We start from the raw sequence: 24,313 nt of genomic DNA, 5'->3' as shown, positions 1-24,313 counted from the left end.
ACAGCACTGTCAGGATACCCCAGCACTGACATTAAGAAGCTTACCTAATTACTCTGACCCTCCTCCCCATCTGCTGTCCAAGAGTCCTCCACAGCCCTGCCTCCTTGGATGTGTGCCTATTAATTTTTGGAACTCTTGACTACCAATATAACAGCACCTGCCTTTCCAGAAATCAAAGCAATTTCTAGTTATTATTTCCAGGCTTAAAGGAAATGTCTTGAACACAAGGGGATAATTTTTAAAATGGGAGTTACCAGGCAATGCTTGTAACAAGAGTATAACATATACTAAAGCCACTTTTTTTTTCCTTTTTCTTTTTAATAATTGTCAAACTTCCTAAAAGCAAACTGGAGGAAGAACTGGGAGAAAGAGGCATTTTAAGTGATTTGCTGGAATTTTGTAAAGAACTACCATTAAAATATGCTTCCTTATACGCAACATTAGCCAGAAATGACTATACAAAAATTCTATTAAAACTAGAACATGTCAATTTGATGCTAAAATAAATCCAGACAAGCACAGTGGGCATAGGGTTGGCACTTGGAGCACAGTAAATTAGAATTTTACACATTCAGCATAACAGTAATGAGTCAGGAGACCTGATAGAAACGTAGAATGAGTAGCCCTGGGATAAGTGAAAACAGAAGATGCCATAGTAACTTGTGCATTTACCCTAAAAAGGCGAGAGCAGAGGTGGGGTAGGGAAGCAGGTCAATACGTCTGCTTGACTAGCTCTACTCCTTGGCTTCCTCTGCTCATCTAAAGCAGCATCTCCCCACCCCTCCCAAAAGAACGAGAGGGAGCAAGTCAGGTGAGTTTTTTAAAAAGCAGAGGGTTAGAGAAAGGCCTAGGTTAGAGAAGGCCTAGGTTAGAGAAGGAGAACCAAGAGGACGACCAAGATGAATGCATAACATTGTGATTATACTAAAAGTCTACAAGTGAGCCGAAGTGGCTCGAGCTGTTAGGCGCCTCTCTCTCACATGGGAAGTCCTGGGTTCAGTTCCCGGTGCCTCCTGAAGAGAAGAAGACAGACACAGAGTAGACAGCGAATGGACAAAGAGAACAGAGATCTCAAACAACGATGGGGGTAGTAGTGGTGGGATAAATAAGTCTTTTTTTAAAAAAAGCCAATGATTATACACTTTGCATAGATCATATGGTATGTGAATATACCTCAATAAAACTGCTTTTAAAAAATATGCAAGAATAGCCAGAAATAGTAGGTATGTACAGCAGGGGAAACAGAGATTGAGAGGTGAAGAATTTTCTTATTTGTCTGGTTTTTATTATTATTGAAACAATGAAAATGCTATAATAATGATTGAAGTGATGAATGCACAACTATGTGATTATACCAAATACCACTGATTGTACACTTTGGATGAACTGTATGCTTTATTAATATGTACAATAAAATTGATTCATTAAAAAAAAAAAGAGAGAGAATAGCCAAATAAAATTCTCACAAGTACCTTGGGCCTACCTTCAGGGAAAGGAGTTGCTGATCAAGGGCACCAGTGCTAAGAAACTGTTGCTGGGTTACTACAAATCAGAAACTGCCTTTCTCCTGTAGCAGTTTAAGAGTATCTAATAGAACACTTGGGAATGCAATATTAACATCCTGGGGCTGGGGGTAGGAGTGGATAGGGATAAATACTCAAGCATGGGAGAAACTGTGGTGCCAACAAATGTGGGAAGCAGGTTAAACAGAAGGCATTTGGAAACAGGTGCAGTTACACATTCCTGCAGCTCTTAGTGCCTGCACAGCCAGAACTTAAAGCATTATTATTTTAACCATTTGGTGTGAAGGCCCTGGCATTCTTTAAGGTGAAAAAAAGGATAATTCCTAAATAATAATTTTTAAAAAACGGATAATAGGAAGAGAGAAAATAGTGGCAAATCACGTATCAGAAAAGGATTTAATATCCAGAAAAAATAAAGAACCTGTACAATTTAACACCAAAAGGCAAACAACCCAATTGAAATGGCAAAGGATCTCAATAGACATTTCTCCAAAGAAGATATACAAATGGCCAATAAACACAGGAAAAGATGTTCAACATCATTAGTCACAACATAAATGCACGTTAAAACCACAAGATACCATTTCCCACGATGGCTGTTACTTTAAAGCACAGAAATGCACGCGTACACACACACACACACACACACACACACACTTTTCCTCAAAAAGTCAAAGGCAGAATTACCATATGACCAGGCAATTCTACTCCTAGGTACATACCCAAAAGAACTGAAGACAGGGACCCAGACACTTGTATGCTAATGGTTCACAGTAGCATTATTCACAATAGCTAAAACCAAGTGTCCACCAATAGATGGATGGATAAGCAAAATGTGGTATATTTACAATGGAATATTTTTCAGCCATAAAAAGGAATGAAGTTCTAAAACATGCTACACAATATGGATGAATCTTGAAAACATGCTAAATGAAATAAGCCAGACACAATAGGACAAATATTCTATGATTCCACTTATCTGGGGTATCTAGAATAGGCAAATTCAAAAAGACAGAAAGCAGATAAAAGGTTATCAGGGTCCTGGGGTAGGAGAAAAAGAATATTTATTGCTTAATGGGTACATAGTTTACGTTTGGGGGTGATGGAGAAGTTTGGGTAATGGATGGTGTTGATGGTAGCACAACACTGTGAATGTAATTAATGCCACAGAGCAGTACATTTAAAAATGGTTATATTCACCTAGGAGCAACAGACCCAGATTAGAGGAAGAACAGGCTCCATCTCAAATTTGAACTTGTATATTCAGAAACAAGGTACCACCTGCAAATTAGCCCCCTTTGCTTCTGCACGTCTCTATTCTGTTCTACAAGAGAAGGAAAGATGCTTGTAGACACAGCAACATTTAAGATGACCTCAGAGACAAAAGAGAACAAGCCCTTGGGAGGGGAACACCCAGGACAAGCAAGATATACGGATTGAGGATTACAGCCCTGAAGGATAAGGCACTGGCCTCCATAAGTACTACAGAAAAAAGGAATTCAGTTGAGCAATGTGTACATAAACTTAAGGCTGGAGGCTCCAGGCCACAATTAGTCAATCACTCTTTCTTGATGACATAAAACATGTGAGAGAAATGGGAGAACAAACAGATGCTGTTCTATCACTACTCTCATCTCACTCCAGGAAATCAGTCAGTCAGGCCAGATCAGAAAGCAGCATTTTTCCTATACACAGAGCAGCACACAGCAAAGAGAAATTTGTGGGACAGTGATTCTATATAATGCTAACCATTTTTTAAAAACCTCTTATTCTAGAAAATGTTCAACATACCCAAAGTAGAGCGACGAAGATAATGACCCATCCCCAGCTTCAAAAACAGTCAATATTCTAATGCTAATCTTAAAGACAAGATAGAACCCTTTGCCAGAATGATCCTTACATGTTACACATCAAAAGCCTGTATATAACACAAAATGTCAACGTATAAACTCACCAGGACCCCCAGGACACAATTGCTCTGGGAAAGTAGCAGTAGTGAAGGAAAACTACAGGAAACAGGCTTCATCTTCAATTATTAAAGAATATCCACCAGAATAATTATACAAACAAGTATTTTTTTTGTAGGTTATATTACCTGAATTTTTGATTTCTAAAAGATATGCCTGCCCAGTTCACTTGCTTATTGAGTTAGAATCACTGGTTGCACAAACCCACAAAGGAAGACTCCATGGTCACCACAGTGCAGCCTTCTAGGGCTGTTGTGTTGATTACAACCATTTTCCATTTTGACAGAAGCACTATGGGCAAGCTTCAGGGAAACAGGCCAGTACAGATTTATGATCTACTAAAATCCACCAAGTGCTGGTTTTGGAGAAGCCCAAGCAAGGTCTCTACTTACGGGTACTGTCACATCATCATAAAAACTCCATGCCAAAGCCCATCTCATTGTCCGACCTTGACAGAATTCAGTGTAGGTGACTTTAGGAACCTGAAACCGACAAACAGCATCATCAAATTGAAGTCATACTCTACCAATATGTTTCTGGCTGCTGCCCCATGTAAAATTATGTATTAGCCCTTCTTTCTGTCAGTTAATAAACATCATCCCAAAACAGCTATGCATAGTTGCCTGACCAGTCAATGAATACATTTTCTCTCAACAATGCTGTATTTTTCTCATCCCATAAAACATAAATAATTAGGAAATCTAGCTCAAAAGTCAAATATGAAATACAGCTTTAAAGAGCTGTATGAAATACATTTCCATATGAAATGTATTTATATACATTTATATTTCTATACATTTCTATATATTCTATTATTTCTATACATTTCTACAGAAATACATTTCTATATGAAATATTTTATATGCTTCAGAGAAGCATTTGTAAAATGACTCAAGTGGCTTTTTGTTTTCTTTTCTAAGAAAGAGAGCCAACAAAATACTGGCTAGAAACAGATACATAGCCTCCCTTTTGTCTATCAGATATTAGGAAAGAAAAAGGAACCACTTTGTAACTTTTTCAATTAAACAGGGAAAAGGTGTTGCAGAAAAAACAAGATGAGTAACATATCGGAAAGAAACCAGAAATTCAAAAACCTGATGTCGCCCACTGATCCCAGTCCCCCATGCCCTTTTAATTCCTAAAAGATGCCCTCCTAATTTATTTGTTTGCTAAGAAAGGAAAGTATCTTAGTCATGCCAAACCACCACACAACACTGTGGGGTGGCAAGTATTCATTTGCTACCTGTAGTTGCAATCAGAAGTGAGGGCCTGAACTATGTGGACTGAAGCTGCATTCTGTTTCTAGCTGTTCTTCAATAACTAGCTGTGTAATCTAGAAGAAGTCCCTCAATTTATCTGGTCTTTGGTTTTTGCGTCTATAAAAAGGAGGCCTTATTTTATTTATTTATTTTTGCCTCTGATATGTTCCACTGTATTATTTTTAACATTTTATTAATTTCAAACTTACAGAGCAGCTGCAAAAATAATACAAACCCCAATATACCCTATCCCCACAGGTACCCCAAATTTTAACATTTTGCCACTTAGGCCTTATTTTTTGTTTTTAAACACTCATTTGATTTATTCTTCTCCCCTTGTTTTTTGTTTTTGAAGACTTATATTACTTATTCTTCTCCTCTCCCCACCCCCAACCCTGTTGTCTACTCTGTGTGTCCATTTGGTTTGTGTTCTTCTGCATATACTTGCATTATCCTGCAGCACCGGTAAACTGTGTCTCTTTTTTGTTGTGTCATCTTCCTGCATCAGCAATCTGTGTGTGCGGCTCCACTCCTAGGCGGGCTGTGCTTTTTTCACGCAGGGTGGCTCTCCTTTGCAGGGCACACTCCTTGCACGTGGGGGACCCCTATGCGGGAATGCCCCTGCGTGGAACTGCACTCCTTGCGCGCAGCAGTAGCACTGTGCGTGGGCCAGCTTACCACATGCGTCAGGAGGCACTGGGGATCGAACCCTGGACTCCATATGGTAGACAGACACTCTATCAGCTGAGCCACGTCCGCTTCCCTAGGCCTTGTTTTAATAATCCATAAGATATCCCTTCTAACACTAAAATTAAACAATTAAAAGAATAAAAAACAACAACCAAAAAAACCTTCACATTTAGAGTTTCAGGGTATAAATGAACAACTATCACCCAAAAGAGACACACCGGAACAGAACCTTACCCCTTGAATGCGAAGCTCTTCCTTCAGAGGAGCCAGACTGCATTTCTTTCCCAGCATACAACTATACCACCTAGGAAAAAAAAAAAAAATCAAGATTAATGCTTAGGGTTGTATGTACTAAGAAAGAGGGAAGGGGAGAAAGGTCTTGCCTGTAGTAATCAAAATGAAGGCCATTTGGCTCTAGGACAGAAATGAGCCAATAAAAAAGAACAACATGTATAAACACCTTCTACACCATAATAACAGAACTTGAAAGATCTAGCATGAACCTATATTTTAAGATGTCCTCTCCTGTAAATATTTTAAGACATATTCTTCATCTTTTATTTATTCCATTAGAGTTTCAACAAATCATGAAATAAACTTGTTCTATAGGAAGTCTTAAAGAAGTACAAAGAAGCTAGAGTGATATGTATAAGAGTTAAAAGGATAGTATTTATTTCTTGTAATTATTCTAAAAAGTTTGCAAAGTATAAAATTTATACAGGACTTTTACTTCAGCCCATGAAGGATTAACTACTATGAGAATTACCCTTCCACTATAAAAATTAGGAAACTAGAAAAAAATATTTGAAACTGTTTTTAGACACTGGACAATTAACAATGCAGGCCTATAATCTCTGAGAGGAAAACAAACAAGATAAACCCTACAATTGCCAGAACTTACTGCCTGAAGGCAATTTCTAGGCTACAGTACAGGGAAGAGAAATCCAAACAAAACCCACCAATCTTGCCAAGTTGATGAGACAGAGATCAGAGTTTGGAGAAGCTGAGGCAGTTTGAATTTGCAGAGCAAAGTATTGGAAAGGAAAGGCTGCAAAGAGAAAGAGAGAGCTCTGAGTATCTGCAAAAAGGTTCCCTGGAACATTTGTCTGCATAATGACCTGCACTTCTATGGGACAGAACTCCATGAGGTTAGGTAAAAAGAATCCCCAGAGAGGTCGGCGGTTCAAACCCCGGGCCTCCTTGACCCGTGTAGAGCTGGCCCACGCGCAGTGTTGATGCACGCAAGGAGTGCCGTGCCATGCCACGCAGGGATGTCCCCGCATGGGGGAGCCCCACGTGTAAGGAGTGTGCCCCGTAAGGAGAGCCGCCCAGCGAGAAAGAAAGTTCAGCCTGCCCAGGAATGGTGCCACACACATGAAGAGCTGACACAACAAGATGACGCAACAAAAAGAAACACAGATTCCCGTGCCGCTGACAACAACAGAAGCGGACAAGGAAGACGCAGCAAATAGACACAGAGAACAGAAAACCGGGGCGGGGGTGGGGGGAGAGAAATAAATAAATAAATCTTAAAAAAAAAAAAAAAAAAATCCCCAGAAAGCATCAAGCCAAAATTCCTGGACTACAGACAGAGCTGAAAATAGTTTATGATTATACTAGCAAAAGTAGAAGGCCAATGAAATAAAGAGAGCATCCAGCAGAGTTCTCAAAAGGATACTGCTTTGTAAAGGGACTAAAGGCTGTTCTAGATCTACCCTAACAAAGTTTAAAAGCAAGCCTCAAAAAGGATGAAACTGATTCCAAGTAACTTAAATAAGTGGCAGAACAAAGCCCAACCCTCTTTAAAATAATACAACAGAATCAAGAATCAAAAACATAAGGAGCTCCCAGGGCATTGGGGCAGTTGAGCAAGTTAGGCCCTGAACACTATTCCATCTATCTCTGGAAGTGGCTCCTCAGGAAACGGAGGTTGGCTGTCACTGTGGGCACCAAGGTGGAAGGGAAAATGGACGTTAAATGTGTGGAACCAAAGTAAATGGGGGGTAAGAGAGGAGTTTCTTGAGAGTACACAAGGATGGATACAAAACATGCAATATTACACCATAACATATAGGAGATGACAGACTGATAATGTAAACCATAATGTAAAACATAGGATAACTAAAAATGTAAAGAACTGTGTATCCTAAAGTATGCACCATAATGTAAGCACAGATGTCACCTTGTTAGAAAGCTAATGTCTCAGACTCTGTACATCACTTTAAGTAAATATGATATGAATAGGGCGTAAGAGTATCACTGTGGAAGGGAAAAGGTTTTCTGGTGGATGTGTGGGAGTGCTGTATATTATATATATACATTGCTGTGGTCTAGGACTCCTGTGAAGAAAAGCTGAATAATTAGGGGGGGAAAAAAAAAAAAAAAAAGAAAAAGATAGGATGTGGAATTTTTTCAAGTCAACATTCTTTATCTAAGCTCTTTATCTAACTTTATCCAAGTTCTTTATCTATCCTTTAAACCCATCGCTATATGCCATTCCCTAGTAAGGGACCATGACATTATATTGGGCTTCAAATTTCGGGGAGTTCTAGATCACAGAGTGTTTCAACAATGGCAATGGAGGGATACTGATATGGGATACCAATGACAGGTGATATATGGCTGACAGGGAGCTGTACAGAACATATGTTCAGGGTGCATGGTAATGTTTGGATATACTCATAGTGGCAACAATTAAAAACCACAGCAGGGGGGGGTACTGGGTTCCTGGCCAGTGGTGCTCTGTCGTGGTCCCTAGGGGAGCAGCGACAGTCTCCCAGGTACAGTGGCGGGGACCGGGAGGGAGTGAGGGTTCAACAGTGAGCCCCTGATGCTAATGACTATGCTTGTGAGCTGATAAACCTAAAATAAGAACAAGGCCTAGAGCAACATTGTGCCTGGAAATTTCCTCCTGTCAGCCTTCATGTTACTCAAATGTGGCCAGTCTCGAAGCCAAACTCAGCATGTAAATGCAATGCCTTCCCCCCAGCGTGGGACATGACACCCGGGGATGAGCCTCCCTGGCAACGAGGGACCACTATCAACTACCAACTGATGATGCAACTGGAAAATGACCTTATATGGAAGGGTCAATGCGGATCAGCAGAATATCCATGTCTACATAAAATACCATGACTTTAAAATGCTGTTTGACCTAAAGTAAGGGGGAAATGGAAAGGAGAAATGAGTTTATGTGGCTACGAGTTTCTAAAAAAGAGTCTGGAGGCTGGCAGAAGGATTGCCCTCATGCACAACTGAGCAGAGTCAGAGAGACAGATAAAGCAGATACAACCCCCAGATATTGGTTCCTTTGAGGGCTAAAGAGACCCATGGGAGTTATGGTCATGGCCGATGGGGTTAACTACCAGGGCAGATGGCCCCTCTTTGGAAATGGTGTTTATGTGTGATGAATCTGGACTCAAATGGGATCACCCTTCATAAGACTTTCATGCTAATGTGCTGGAGGTGCAGTTAATGTTGGGTTTAAGATATATTTAGGGGATTTGAATCTCTGGACTGACAATGTGATAGCCAGGTCCTGAGCCTCAACAGACTCCAGCACCTACAATCTGATCTATTGGACTTACCACACTCAGCTAAGATGGAGTTGAAGAAGGACAACCACCACACCATGGAGCCTAGAGTGATTACAACTGAAAATGGGAGGATTGCATCCAGCATCCATGTGGAATCTGAGCCTCCTCTTGACATAGAGGTGCAATGGACACAACCAATCCAATGTCCACATAGAAGAGGTGGCATTGGATTGGGAAAAGTGGACATGGTGGACGATGGGTATGGGGAAAGGCAGGAAGAGATGAGAGGTGGAGGCGTCTTTGGGACATGGAGCTGCCCTGGATGGTGCTTCAGAGGTAATCACCGGACATTGTAAATCCTCACAGGGCCCACTGGATGGAATGGAGGAGAGTATGGGCCATGATGTGAACCATTGTCTATGAGGTGCAAAGGTGCCCAAAGATGTACTTACCAAATCCAATGGATGTGTCATGATGATGGGAACGAGTGTTGTTGGGGGGGGGAGAGGGGGGGGGTGGGGGTTGGGGTTGAATGGGACCTCACATATATATTTTTAATGTAATATTATTACAAAGTCAATAAAAAAAAAAACAAAAAAAAAAAAACAAAAAAAAAAAAACATAAGGAGAGTTTTTGATGCTGGAGCCCCAGGAAGTAAACACACAGAGAAGCAGATATGTGAGGAAAGATAGAAGGTTCCAATAGACACAGCAGAGGCCAGGGAAAGAGAGACAAGCCATTCGCCTGATAGTTTACAGCTGGCCTTGTGGAGAGAGCAGAACAGCTGAGACTGGAGAGACAGACAAGCCTCATGCTAACCTACAGCTAAGAAAGGAAGGAGCTGGGACTGCAGAGTCTTACGATAAAGAGGAAGGTTGAACCCTCACAGAAACAGCAACCATCTTGCTCCAACACATGGCAACAGACTTTGGTGAGGGAAATAACTTACACTTTATGGCCTTGTGACTGTTAAGCTTCCACCCCATATAAATGCCCTTTATAAAAAGCCCCCCTCAAAGAAACAAACAAAATGTACGATGCAAAAAGTGCAGCATCCAGTCAAAATTACCAAGCATTCAAAGAAGCAGGAAAATATGACCCACACCCAGGTGAAAAATCAATCATTAGAAACAGAGCCAGAAATGGGAGAGATGATGGAATTAGCAAATAGGTCTTTAAAATACTATCAGACACAGGAATGTAAGAGTAGTTCGACATTAAAAACAACAACAACAACGACTATAATAGACCACATTAATAGAAAAAACGAAAAAATCCAGTACCCTTTAATGATAAAAAACTCAGAAAACTAGGTAAAATAAGTGAAAATGGGGACTCAGATCCTTGTATGTCAATGTTCATAGCAGCATTATTCACAATAGCCAAAAGGTGGAAACAACCCAGGTGTCCACCAACGTATGGAGAAACAAAAGTTTATATATACATATAATGGAGTATTATTCAGTCAAAAAAGGAATGAGGGAGAACCAGCAAGATGGCAGCGGAGTAAGGAACTCTTAGAGTTAGTTCCTGCTACAGGGCAGTTAGTAAACACCCAGAGTTCTCTGGAGCTAGCTGAAGCACCTGTTCAGGGGCTCCAGGAGGCCAGAAGAGCATCCTGCAACATATCTGAAGGAATGGAGGGAAGAGAATGCCCATCTGCAGAGAAGACTCATAAGAGAGCCTCCACCAGAGGCACAAGCCGCCTCGGGAGCTGTTCTGCAGCTGGAATTGAAAGCTCTACTTCCCAAAACGGGGGAGGAAGAGGCAACTGGGCACCAAATTCAGCTACTGATGAATAAATTCAGCGGGCTAAAGTATAATCCTGAGAACCGCTAAAGTTTGAGCCTGTCCAAATCAGTACAAGGCTGGGGAGCCGCCATCTTAACTCCATCCCTAGCACAAGGGGAAGCAGGGCAGACTGAAAATCCCAGTGCTGGTGGGGACCGCCTTCTTTTCATCCAGGTTAGATTGCAGGTACAGCCTAGGCCCAAGTGCCACACCTCCAGCAGAGGGGGAGCTGCAGGGACCTGCACCAGCCTCCAGGAAATTACTGGCCAAGTCGTGGAGGCCGGTGATTGTTCTACTCTGGTGACACGAGCTGCCCCAGGAGCTTTTCTGTGGCTGGAATTGGCAGCTCCATTTCCCAAAAACAGGGGAGTAAGAGACAGTTGGCCACTCATTTCGGCTATGATTGGTAGACTTGGCTGGCTAAGATATAACCCTGGGAACAGCTGGGGTGTGAATCAGCCTAAGTCAGAAAGAGGCCAGTGGCCACCATTTTGACTCCACCCCCAGCCTGAGGGGAAGCTAGTTTGACAGAAAATCACAGTGACTGTAGGAACTAGTTTCTTTCACCAAGATTGGCCTACAGCCCTAACCTAGGCTTTAGCCCCACCTCTGGCAGGGAGAAGGTTGGCAGGCCATGCACCAGCCTATCCAGGTAACTGCAGGTAAGTTTGGCTGGCACTGTTTGAAAATCGGAAGTCTATCAGGGCAACTGCAGTCATCTTGGACACGCACTACATAGATTGCTGCACATACCTGCAGCTCCATCCCCATCCCAGGCAGGGAAGAAAGGAGCATGAAGCTTCATCAGTCTCTCTGGGCAACTACAGTCTAGGCCTGCACAACTTGGATTACTCCACACAGCTGTGACTTTGTCCCTATCCCTGGCAAAAGAGAAAGCTGGAAGAAGCTTCACTGATCCCAGGCGCAATGAGGACAGCTTGAGCCTCCACAGCTTACAGCACCACTTACATGTGTCGCTCCTACTGCACAACAAGCAAGGAAGAATCTTATATCCAGCAAGACTGTCTTTCAAAAATGATGGTGAGATTAGAATATTCACAGATAAACAGAAACTGAGAGCATTTCTAAGCAAGAGACCAGATTTTCAGGAAATACTAAAGGATGTGCTAAAGCCTGAAAAGAAAAGTCAGGAGAGAGAGGCCTGGAAGAGTCTAGAAATAAAGATTATATCAATAAAAGTAACTAAAATTGTCAAAAGTGGTGAAAATAAAATGACAGATAAAACTCAAATAGGAATAAACTTAACCAACAATATAAAGCAACTGGATTCAGAAAACTGCAACTCAATGTCAAAAGAAATTTAAAAAGGCTTAAATGATTGGAAGAGCATTTCATGCTCATGGATTGGAAGACTAAATATCATTAAGATGTAACTTTTCCTTAAAGTGATACATAGATTCAATGTAATCCAGATAAAAATTCCACCAGCATTAAAGAAAAACTTGAAAACATGATCATCAAATTTATTTGGAAGGGTAAGGGGTCCTGAATAGCCAGAAACATCATAAAAAGGAAAAGCAAACTCTCATATCCAGACCTTAAATCTTATTACCTAGCTATAGTGGTAAAAATATGGTACTGGCCTAAAGACATACATAATAGACCAATGGAACCAAACTGAGGGTTCAGAACAGACCCTCACAGGTATGGTCAAGCGATTTTTGACTACTGTCAAACTCAGCTCGGGCAGAACAATCCATTCAACAAATGGTGCTGAAAGAAATGGACATCCATAGCTTTAAGAAGCAAAGAGGACCCCTATCTCATACCTTATCCAAAAATTAACTCATAAAGTGGATCAAAAAACTAAAAATAAAAGAACCATAAAAATTCTAGAAGAAAATCTGGGAAAATATCTTCAAGAGCTGGTGGTAGGTGGTGGATTCTTAAAGGAGATAAAAGGAAGACTGAGTGGACTACTAATATTTAATGTATGTAGAAGTTTTAATTAGCTTTACTGTAAAAGTGTGGAAATGGATAGAGTAGATGGTAACACACAGTGAGTAACAGCTAGTTTATAAATGGGGATGTGACTGAAAATGGTAGTTTAGGTATGTAAATGCCAACTGACAGAATGCCAGAGAATAATCTAGGAACTGAATAGCACAGTAAACCAAGAGGTGGATGAGAATTGTGATTGATGGTACAGATGCAAGAGTGTCCTTTGTGAGCTAGAGCAAATGTATATCACTACTGTGGGGTGTTTGGAATGTGGAGAAGCACGGGAAAAATACAGCTGGAGTGACCTATGGACTATGGTTAGGAATAAAAATATAATATTCTTGCACCTATGCGAAAGATGTACTGTGTTGGTAATGAGGCAGTATGGAAAATGTGAGCCAAATGTACACTAGGGACATGGTAACAATCAGATGATATTATGATGTCATGTATCAAATGTTCCACCACAGTGTGGTGTGTTGATGGAGGGGTGTTGTTTGGGAATTATGCATGAAAGGAAAGGACAGTGGATAGAAGCAGCATAAACAAATAAAGACCTCTTGTAATGGTAACAAATATGTGGAAATTAAAAATCTTAAATCATGAATGAGTCAAAGAAGAAAAAACGAGGGAAATAACTTGAGGTGAATGAAAATGAATATAGCCTACCAAAACTTATGGGATGCAGCAAAGGCAGAGCTGAGAGGGAAATATATATTCTAAATGCTTACATTACAAAAGATAGCAAACCAGAGGCCTAACCTCACAACTGGAGGATCTAGAAAAAGAAGAGCAAACTAAATCCAAAGGAGCAGAAGGAAAGAAATATTAGAGCAGAGATAAAATGTAATAGAGAACTATGAAAACAACAGAACCAATGAAACCAAAGTTGCTTCTTTTAAAGATCAATAAAAGCAACACCTTTAGCCAGACTGATAAGGGAAAAAAGAAGGGAAAACCCACATAACTAAAATCAGAAATGAACGGGAACATTATTTTTGACCCCACAGAAATAAAGATAAGAGGATTTATGAACAACTATGCACTGGCAAATTAGTTAACCTAGATGAAATGGACAAATCCCTAAAAACACAAAGTAGCTATACTTAGAAGAAAAAATAGAAGGTCTCAGCAGACGAGTAAGAAGTTAAGATACTCTTTCTGTCATCCAAAACCTCCAAAAAAAGGAATCTGAGGTATCTAGACGAGGCAAATTCATAGGGACAGAAAGCAGATTAGAGTTAACCAGAAAATTGGGAAATGGGAGGTTATTGCTTAAATGGGTACAGAATTTCTGTTTTGGGATGATGAAAAAGCTTTTGTAATGGATGGTGTTGATGATAGCACAACATTGTGAATTGTACACCTAAAATGGTTATGCCAAATTTCATATATATGTATATATGCCACAGTAAAATTAAATTAAAATTTCTGGCTAGAAAGCAGATCCTCAGTTTTTCTGGGCACTGTCTCCTCTGAACAGACATAACCTTGCTTTACCTTATTACCGTTTGGTTAAAGTCAGGTGACAGAGGAGCTAGAAGCCAAGGGGGAGCAAGAAAGAATAAGCACCATACAGCAAGCAAAGCATCAGCTTCCAACTCCCAACTGAAGAGGATGGGCCACCCACCCCACCCCACCCCACCAGGGCTGCACAGTAGCTGGGAGGCTTGGAGATGTCTGTTGACCCTCAGCTAGGGAGTAGTCAAGTATCCGAATTTAGGTTTTGGAAACATCAGAGATGTAGACACTGGTGCTTGCCCCAGCCCCGTGAGGACAGTGACATTTACCCCGACTCTCCCGACGCTGCCGGGCCTCCAGCTGCAGGGGCTATGCCTGGAAGGCAGGACCACAGGGTACCTTGCCCACTGACTGACTGGCCCCAGAGGGCTGGGTACACAGATTGGGTTGAGATCAATGCTGCCTTCCCAGCTGCAGTAAAAAGCAAAGTCTGTGATGAATTCACATGTGCTATTTTAGGGAGAAGATATTTTATGACTGCATGTTTCTTCCCTCATGTTTGCGTGTGTATATTACCTGTTAGCAGTCATTTTCACAGGGACTGATGGGAGTTGTACAGCCGAGAGCATATCAGCATTTTACAGGTGTGGCTGCACAAGAGTCTAACCAGGGGAGTGGGTGTAGCTCAGTGGCTAAGTGTCTGCTTCACATATGCAAGTCCTAGGCTCAATCTCCATTACCTCCTTTAAAAAGAGTCTAACCAGAGCCAACGCCAAATAAATAGAAAGAGAAACGTAATTTTTAAAGATTCATTTATTTGAGTTTAGATATTTTTGAAATACAAAATTTGGCTGTTTGGAGTATTATTCAGTAATAAAAAGGAATAAAGTTTTTAAAGCTATCCTTCTTATAGACATTCTGTGGTTAAAAATTTGATCGTGCTGATTTAAAAATGGTCATCTATGTCTTGTACTTCAACTTTATGAAAAAATAAAGTTTGGAAAGGAAAAAAAAAACAGCTGTTACAAATATGCTCCAGATGATCAAAATATGAACATCATGAATAGAAAAAACAGAACATATAAAAAAGCATCAAATTAATTTCTTGAGATAAAAATTACTATATAAAATTAAAAATATATATAACTGAAAGAAATACAAATATACAAATGGGGTGGAAGAGAGTGTAAATTACAATGTAAACTACAATCCATGCTGTGTGGCAATGCTCCAAAATGTGTTCATCAATTGCAATGAACGTACCACACTAATGAAAGAAGTTGTTAATGGGGGGAAAAGTGGGAGGTGTGGGGAGTGGAGCATATGGGAATCCCTTATATTTTTTTACGTAACATTTTATGTAATCTAAGTATCTTTTAAAAATTAATAAAATATATTTTAAAAAGAGAAAGAAATACACATAGCATCAGGAATTTGTGGCAGAATATTAAGTAGTACATAAAAATGGTGTTCCAGAAATGGTAGGAAGGCAGGCGGCAGAGTTTACAAAATATTTTTGACAAATGGCCAAATTTTTTTGAAATTTGATGACAGCTATAAACACACATATAAGAAGCATAATGAATCCCAAGTACAAAAAACATAAAGAAAACCATATCAAGGCACATCACAATCAAACTGAAAATCAGATAAAAAGAAAATCGTAAAAGCTGCCAGAGGAAAGAGACATATATTGTGAAGAAGAACAAAGATGAATAACATCAGACTTCTCAGAAATAATGCATGCCAGAAGACATGTTTAAAGTACTGAAAGAAGGAAACTATTGCCCTGGAATTCGTTCAAAGATAATGGCAAAATAAAGACATTTTCAGGCATATAAAAACTAAGACATTTCATTACAGGTAGATCTGTATTATAAGGCATGTAAAACTCAGGCAGAACTCTGCCAAACAACAGAAAACACTTTTTTTTCAAGTAAACATGGAATATTCATGAAGATACAACACATTCCAGGACATAAAACAAGACTCAACAAATCTAAAAGGATTATAAGCACACAAAATACGTTCTCAGACCACAGTGGTTAAGACTAGAAAACAGTAATAGAATCATACTCCTAAATAACTCTTAGGTCAAATAAGAAATCACAAAGGAAATTAGGGGGAAATGGATGTGACTCAAGCAATTGGGTTCCCATCTACCATATAGGAGGTCCAGGGTTTGATTCCTGGGGCCTCTGGGTAAAAGGCAAGCTGGTACACGTGGTGAGCTGGCCTGAGTGGAGGGCTGGTTGGTGCAAGAGTGCTGGCCCATGCAGAAGACACAGAGGAGAGGCAGTAAGAGATGCAGCAGATCAAGAAGATGAGGTGACACAAAAGATTGAGCGCTTCTCTCCCACTCTGAAAGGTCCCAGGATCGTTCCCGGTGCCAACTAAAGAGAAGACAAGCAGACACAGAAGAACACACAGAGAACAGACAGCGAGTGCAAAACAATGGGGGTGGGGATGGTGGTAGTGGAGAAATAAATAAAATAAATCTTAAAAAAAAAGGAAATTAGAATTTATGTTGAACTAAATGAAATCACATCAAAACTGTGGAATGCAGGAAAATCAATGCTCAGAGGAAAAATTTAAGTCTCAAATTAATGACCCAAGCTTCTGCTTTAATTAACTATTAAGGCAAATTAAACCCAAAATAAGGAGAAAAAGGAAATAATAAAAATCAGAGGAGAAACCAATGAAAGAGAAAACAGAAAAACAATGGAGAAAAATCAATTAAACTAAGCTAGTTCTTTGGAAAAAAAACAAGGAAAAGAGAGAGGACAATAAATAATCAACAACAGGATTGAAAAAGGAGACATTCCACAGACACAACAGGCATTAAAAAGGTAAGAAGGGAATATTATGAACAACTACTTGTCAATAAACTAGATAATTTAGATGAAACAAATTCCTTGAAAAACACAAACTACCAATGTCCACTCAAGAGGAAATAGATAATTTGAATAGTACTATATCTATTTAAAAAATTGAATTTGAGTCAAAAAAAAAAAACAAAAAAACTCCAGGCCAATGTCACTTCACTAGTGAATTCTACTAAATACTTAAGAAATAACTGCATTTCTATACAAACTCTTCCAGAAATTTAAGAAGAGGCAACACTTTCCAACTCATTCTAAAAGGCCAGCATTACCTTGACAAAGACAAATAAGAAAGCTACAGTCCAAAGACAAGAAAAAAGAGAAAAAATATTATCAAATTTGATAGCGCAATATATAAAAAGAACACAGTATGACCAAGCGGGATTTATACCAAGAATGTATGGCTGGTTCAAAATATAAAAACCAATCAATTACAGGCATCACATTCACAGACTAAAAAAGAAAAAACATGTTATGATCTCAATAGATGTAGAAAATGCAGGGAAGCGGATTTGGCTCAACTGACAGAGCGTCCACCAACCACATGGGAGGTCCAGGGTTCAAATCCAAGGCCTCCTGACCCATGTGGTGAGCTGGCCCATGTGCAATGCTGATGCACGCAAGGAGTGCCTTGCCATGCAGGGGTATCCCCGCGTAGGGGAGCCCCACGCGCAAGGAATGAGCCCCACGTGCAAGGAATGAGCCCCATTAAGGAGAGCTGCCCCACACGAAAAAAGCGCAGCCTGCCGAGGAATGGTGCTGCACACACAGAGAACTGACACAGCAGGATGATGCAACAAAAAGAGACACAGATTCCCAGTGCAGCCGACAAGAACATGAGCGGACACAGAAGAACACACAGCAAATATACACAGAGAGCAGACAACTGGGGGGGGGGGGGACAGGAAAGGGAGAGATAAATAAAAAATAAATCTTTAAAAAAAAAGAATACAAATTTTTTAAAAAATGCGTTTAACAAAATTCAACATCCACACTGGTTAACACTACAAATAGTAGAGTGCTGTCTCATGAACTAAGTAACAAATGTACAATACTAATACATGGTTAATAATAGGGGGTGTATATAAAAAATATATCAAATGTACTGCTATGGACCATAGTGAGTGGTTAATAGTTTGATGATTTCTTTCATAATCAGTAATAAATGTTCCACAATACAAGGTGGTGGAGGGATGCTGTATGGGAATTCTGTGCATTATGCATGACTATTTAGTAAGCATACAACTTCTCTAATAAAAAATATATATTAAAATTTAAAACATCACAAAAATTCAACATCCATTCCTAACAACCTTCAACGAACTAGGAATAGAAGAACACTTCCTCAACCCAGTAAAGTGCACTTAACAAACAAACTCTATAGCCAGCATCACACTTAATGGTGAAAAGATAAATCAATACTTTTCCCATGATATTGGGAATGAGGCAAGGACATCCACTCTCATCACTTCTATTCAAAATTGTACTAGAAATCCCAAGTCAGTGCACTAAGGCAAGAAAAGGAAATAAAATGCATATAAGCTAGAAAGAAAGAAGACTTTCTTTTATTCACAGAAAACATGATCATCTATGTAGAAAATCCTATTAAATGTAGGAAAAACCTGCAATAACTTAAGTTCAGCAAAATATATTGACACAAGTTCAATATAAAATAATTTATTCCATTTCCATATACTAGCAATACACAATTAGAAATTAAAATTTAAAAACACCATTTGCAACAGCATCAAAATACACAAAATAGGCATACAGTTAAAATAATATGTAGAAGAATGCTATAAAACATTGCTGAAATAAGTAAAGACCTAAATAAGTGGGGAGATCTACCATGTTGGAATGAAAGATTCAATATTGTTAAGGTACCTATTTTCTTCAGTTTGAGCCAAAGATTCAATGCAATCCCAACCAAAATCCAGTTGGCTTTTTAGTAGAAATTTATAAACTGATTCTAAAATTTATTTGGAAATGGAAAGGATCTATAATAATCAAAATAATTTTACAAAAGAAGAACAAAGTAGGAGGATTTATACTACCTGTTTTCAAGGCTTATTATAAGGTTACAATAATCAATTCGTTATATTGGCATAAAAATAGATAAACAGATAAAGAGAAAAGATAGCGTTTAGAAAAAGACTCAATTACATGGTCAACTGATTTTAAACAAAGGTGCCACCTTAGGGAAAGTAGCCTTTTAAAAAATAGTGTGAAGGGAAGCGGCTGTGGCTCAATCAGATGAGCTCCTGTCTACCATATGGGAGGGTCCTCGGTTCGCATCCCAGGGCCTCCTTGTCAAGGCAGCCTCGCCTGCATGCTGTGGAGCACCTCCTGGCCTGCAGATGCTGCAGAGAGCTGACTCAGCAAGGTGACACAACAAAAAGGGAGACAAGCGAGAACACAGAAGAGCCTGCAGCGAATGGACACAGAGAGTAGACAGCAAGCAAGCCGCAAGGGGGGAGGGGAAATACAAAAAGCCACGGGGGGGGGGGGACTAAAAAAAAAATGGCATGGAAAAAGTGAATAGTCATATGGAAAGAAAAGATTCCAACCTGTACATTACACCAAATGCAAAAATTTAGTCATAATGGATCACAAATCTATTGTACATGAGAAAATGATCTTTTTAGTTAATTTTATATTTTATAGTCTTTTAAAAAAGATACATAGATCACACAAAATGTTACATAAAAAATATAAGAGATTTCCATATATACTACTCCCTACCCCCACATGATTAACTTCTTGAAGAAAACATAGGAGAAATTCTTTGTGACCCCAAGTTACGCAAAGGAATTTCTTAGGAAACAAAAACAAATCATAAAATAAAAAATTGATAAAATACACTTGATTGAAATGTAAAAAGGTTTGCTCTTCAAAAAACATTTTTATAACAATGCAAAGGAAAGCCACAAGACAGGGAGGAAATACTTGCAAAACACATCTGATAGGGAAGCAGATATGACTCAAGCATTTGGGCTCCTGTCTAAAATATGGGAGGTCCAGCATTCAATTTCCAGGGCCTCCTGGTGAAGGCAAGCTGGCCCGCACAGAGAGCTGGCCCACACAGAGAGCAGAAGTACTGGCCCGCACGGCAAGCTGGCCTGAGCAGAGAGGTGGCGCAGCAAGATGACACAACAAAATGAGACACAGAGGAGAGACAATAAGAGATGTAGCAGAACAGGGAGATGAGGTGGTGCAAGAGATTGAGCACCTCTCCTACTCTGGAAGGTCCCAGGATTGGTTCCTGGTGCTGCCTAAAGAGAAGATAGGCAAACACAGAAGAACAAACAGCAAATGGACACGGAGAGCAGATGACAAGGGGGGGGCAGAATAAATAAATAAATCTTTTTTAAAAAATCAAAACCAAAAAACCCCACATCTGATAAAGGACTTGTAATCAGATTATATAAGGAAATCCTGTAATTCAATAAGATTAATAATTCAATAAGTTTAATAATTCAATAAATAGAGATTTAGGCAAAGCCAAAAAGCACATGAAAAGATGCTCAATATCACTAGTCATGAGGGAAAAGCAAGTTAAAGCCACAGGAAATACCATTATATACCCATTAGAATAGATAAATTTATAAAGGATGACAATACACAATGTATGGAATTCTCATACATTGCTGGTGGGAATGTAAAATGGTACGGCCATTTTGAAAATCAGCCAGGCAACTTCTTATGAAATTAAACATGCATTTACCATGCAAATCAGTATTCCTACTCCTAAGTATTTACTCAAGAAAGAGGATAACTATGTCCACACAAAACCTTGTATGCAAATATTCGTTAAGAATTTTATTCAATTCTAGCCAAAACCTGGAAATGACCCAAATGTCCACCAACTAATGAACAGATTTTAAATTTTGGTATATCCATACAATGGAATACTATTTAAAAATAAAAGGAGACAAACTACTGATATAAACAAAGAATGTATATGCCATAATGAAAGAAGCAAAATGGAAAACACCATATTCTGTATGATTTTATTTATATGGAAGTCTAAAAAAAACAGAACTATTGTGACAGAAAGCAGATCACTGGTAACTAGAGGCTGGGGACGAGGTGAAGAATGACTGCACAGGGGCATTAGTGAACCTTTTAGGATGATGGAAATGTTCTACATCTTGATTGTGATGGTAATAACATGTATGTATTTGTGAAAACTGATCAAATTCTATAATTAAAATTGGAGAACTTTACTGTATGCAAATAAAGCTGATTTAAATATATAAATCTGAAGTATCTTATACCTTTAAAAATGTAGAAGAAATCATATGGAAATGTTTTGCCTATTCCTTTCCTGTTTTACAACAGCTTGGTCACACTAGTATTACATATTCTATGCCTTGCTTTTTTTCACTAAGCATCATAATTATTTCTGTCTTTCAAAATTCATTCAATTGTACATTACTTTTGAGAAATTTCAGACTAAAGGGATATGCATTCAATACTTTTTTTACATAAAAATTCACATATGAAGGTAAATTTTAAAGACAAATAACTGTCCAACCTAAACTACTTTATTTTTTAAAAAGATTATTTATTTCTCTCCCCCCTCCCCAGTTGTCTGCTCTCTGTGTCCATTTGCTGTGTGTTCCTCTGTGACCGCTTCTATCCTTATCAGCGGCACCAGGAAACTGTGTTTCTTTTTGTTGCGTCATCTCTCTGTGTGTGTGGCACCATTCTTGCGCAGGCTGCACTTTCTTTTGCGCTGAGTGGCTCTCCTTATGGGGCGCACTCCTTGCACATGGAGCTCCCCTATGCGGGGAACACCCCTAAGCAGGGGAAACCCGAGTGGCACAGCACTCTTTGAGCGCATCAGCACTTCCTGAGCGCATCAGCACTGCACATGGGCCAGTCCACATAGGTCAAGGAGGCCTCTTTTAAGAAGTCAGTTTATATATGGAGAAATCGTTACTCAAGAATTAAAAGCCTCAGGTATGTTAGGAACAAGATGAAGGAAGAGAAATTAAGAGCAATTAGTGCTCACATAATAACGGTACAAAAGAGGCTGATTAACACCTTTCCTCTAAGTTTGTATCCTGAACAGATTAGTTCAGATCCACCAAAAACCAAGATATGGCCTAGAATAAAGACAAAAGAAAAATAAGGCCTTCTTCAGGAGATGAAGGCAAGCAAATATTTTGATAAGCAATGGCTTGTTTTAATTAACCATGGCACTACTATTTAAAATAGGCTTGGGAGAGTTCAATTTCTTTTAACTTTTGTATTAAGCTGAATACTGTATTATAAACCTTTAAGTTTCAACCTCATCAATATACTGTTTTCTTTAACAGTTTTATTTCTTAGAGAAAAAGCAAAAGAAACTAGATGTGCTTTAAAAACATTGTTTTAGCTTCACTGGCAAAATTGTCTATCCATTAGATCCTAGGCCCTCTCAACAGGCATTTTGTGACAACTAATGGAAGTAGGAAAAAATTAGCAAAAGGAAGATCTAGTACTCAAGAGGGTTTGAGTCCATTACACTACTTTAATGATGAAAGTTAACACTCTACTCATTACAGCATTTAGCAATTCTTCTGAGACAGGAGGTTACAAGAAAAATTATTTTGAAATAATTTCAAACCTACAGAAGAGTTGCAAGAAAAAAAAATAAGTGCAAATGACTCCAGGATACACTTCACCCAGATTCAGCAACTAACACTTTCCTCCATTTGCTTGCTGTGTGTGTGCAAATGGTCTTCTGAACCATGTGGTAGTTTACTGCAGATCTTACCATGCTCTTTAACTCTAAATATTTCAGCATATATATTTTATAAACAAGCACATTCTTTTTTATAACTACAGAATTATCATATTGAACAAATTTAATATCTAATACCTGAAAAACAGTCCATACTCAAATATCACCAATTATCCCAATAATATCCTTCATGGCAATTTTTTCCAATGATGCAAGATGCAATCTAGGATGACACATTTCATTTACTTGTCTCATCATTATTCTTCAGTATGGAACGAATTCCCTCAGTCTTCTGAGACTCTGATCACCCTGACAATTCTGAAGAATAATTTTATAAAATCCCTGAATCTGTTTTTTTCTGAAGTCCCCTCGTGGTTAGAGTCAGGTAAAACATTTCTGGCAGGACAACCACAAAGGTGCTGTTGTGTTTTAAGGGCATCACATCAGGAATGATGACCTGGGCAAGGAGGTATCCTCCATTGTCAAGTTACCTTATAGTCCCTTGCAATTAAGTAATATGCAGACAGAAACTTTAAAACTCTGTCAATACGCTGTTCCTTTTCAAATTTTCCACTGTTAATTCTTGCATGGATCAATTATTACTACGATGACTGAAAAATCTTGATTATTCTAACTCTATTGTTATGTCCGTATTTATTAGTTTGCATTCCACTGTAAGGAAGAGCTGCTTCTCTATTCTCTTTATGGATTTCATTGATTTTTATTTAATAACCCATTATTTATTTTCAATCTCATATTGATCCGGATTTGGCCAGTGGGTGCCCTTCAAGCTGGCTCCTATCTTTTTTTTTTTTGAGGTAATGGGGGCTGGGGATTGAACCCAGGACCTCGTATGTGGGAATGTGGGAAGCCAGTACTCAACCACTAAGCCATACTGGTTCTCCTGAGTTGGTTTTCTCATTTGCTTGCTTGTTCGTTTTTGTGTTTTTTAGGAAGCACCAGGAACTGAACCTAGGACCTCCCATGTGGGAAGCAGGCGTTAAACTGCTTGAGTCATTTCTGCTCCCCTCCTAAGCCTTTTTTTTTTTTTTAAAGGTTTATTTATTTCTCCCCACCTCCTTGTTGTTTGTACTTGCTGTGTTTCTTCATCTTCCTTGTTTCTTTAGGAGGCACCAGGAACCAAACCTGGGAACTCTGATGTGGGAAGGAGGCACCTAATCGCTTAAGCCACCTCTGTTCTCTGTTGTTTCTCATTATGTTTTTTCTTCTTATGTCTCTTGTTGCGTCACCATGTTGTGTCAGCTTGCTGCACCTGCCCACCCACATCAGCTCACTGTCTTGGTCGCCTTCTTTAGGAGGTACTGGGAACCTCTGCTCCCTGCTTTGTTGGGTTTCTCATGTTTTTCTTCTTGTATCTCTTATTGCGTCATCTTGTTGTGCCAGCTTGCTGTCTTCTTCAGGAGGCAAAGGGAACCGAACCAATGGACCTCCCATGTGACAGGTGGGAACTCAATCGCTTGAGTCACATCTGCTTCCCATCTGTAGCAGT

At 39.3% G+C, this 24,313-nt stretch overlaps 1 protein-coding gene across 4 annotated transcripts in view; it reads right to left on the bottom strand.

The window, feature by feature from the left end:
• METTL16 (methyltransferase 16, RNA N6-adenosine) overlaps nucleotides 1-24,313 on the bottom strand; it is a 102,332-nt gene that overhangs the window by 21,566 nt on the left and 56,453 nt on the right. For all 4 annotated transcript variants that reach the window (XM_058283062.2, XM_071210430.1, XM_071210429.1 and 1 more), the window contains 2 exons: nucleotides 5,674-5,743; nucleotides 3,883-3,972 (listed from right to left, as the gene is read on the bottom strand). In XM_058283062.2, the coding sequence (XP_058139045.1) occupies nucleotides 3,883-3,972; nucleotides 5,674-5,743 (160 nt within the window). The remainder of the gene's footprint in view (nucleotides 1-3,882; nucleotides 3,973-5,673; nucleotides 5,744-24,313) is intronic.

This window comes from Dasypus novemcinctus, chromosome 21 (assembly GCF_030445035.2).
Source record: "Dasypus novemcinctus isolate mDasNov1 chromosome 21, mDasNov1.1.hap2, whole genome shotgun sequence".
Lineage (NCBI taxonomy): Eukaryota > Metazoa > Chordata > Mammalia > Cingulata > Dasypodidae > Dasypus > Dasypus novemcinctus.
Note: the sequence above shows the minus strand (reverse complement) of the source record. Positions and strands in the feature narration are given on the sequence as shown.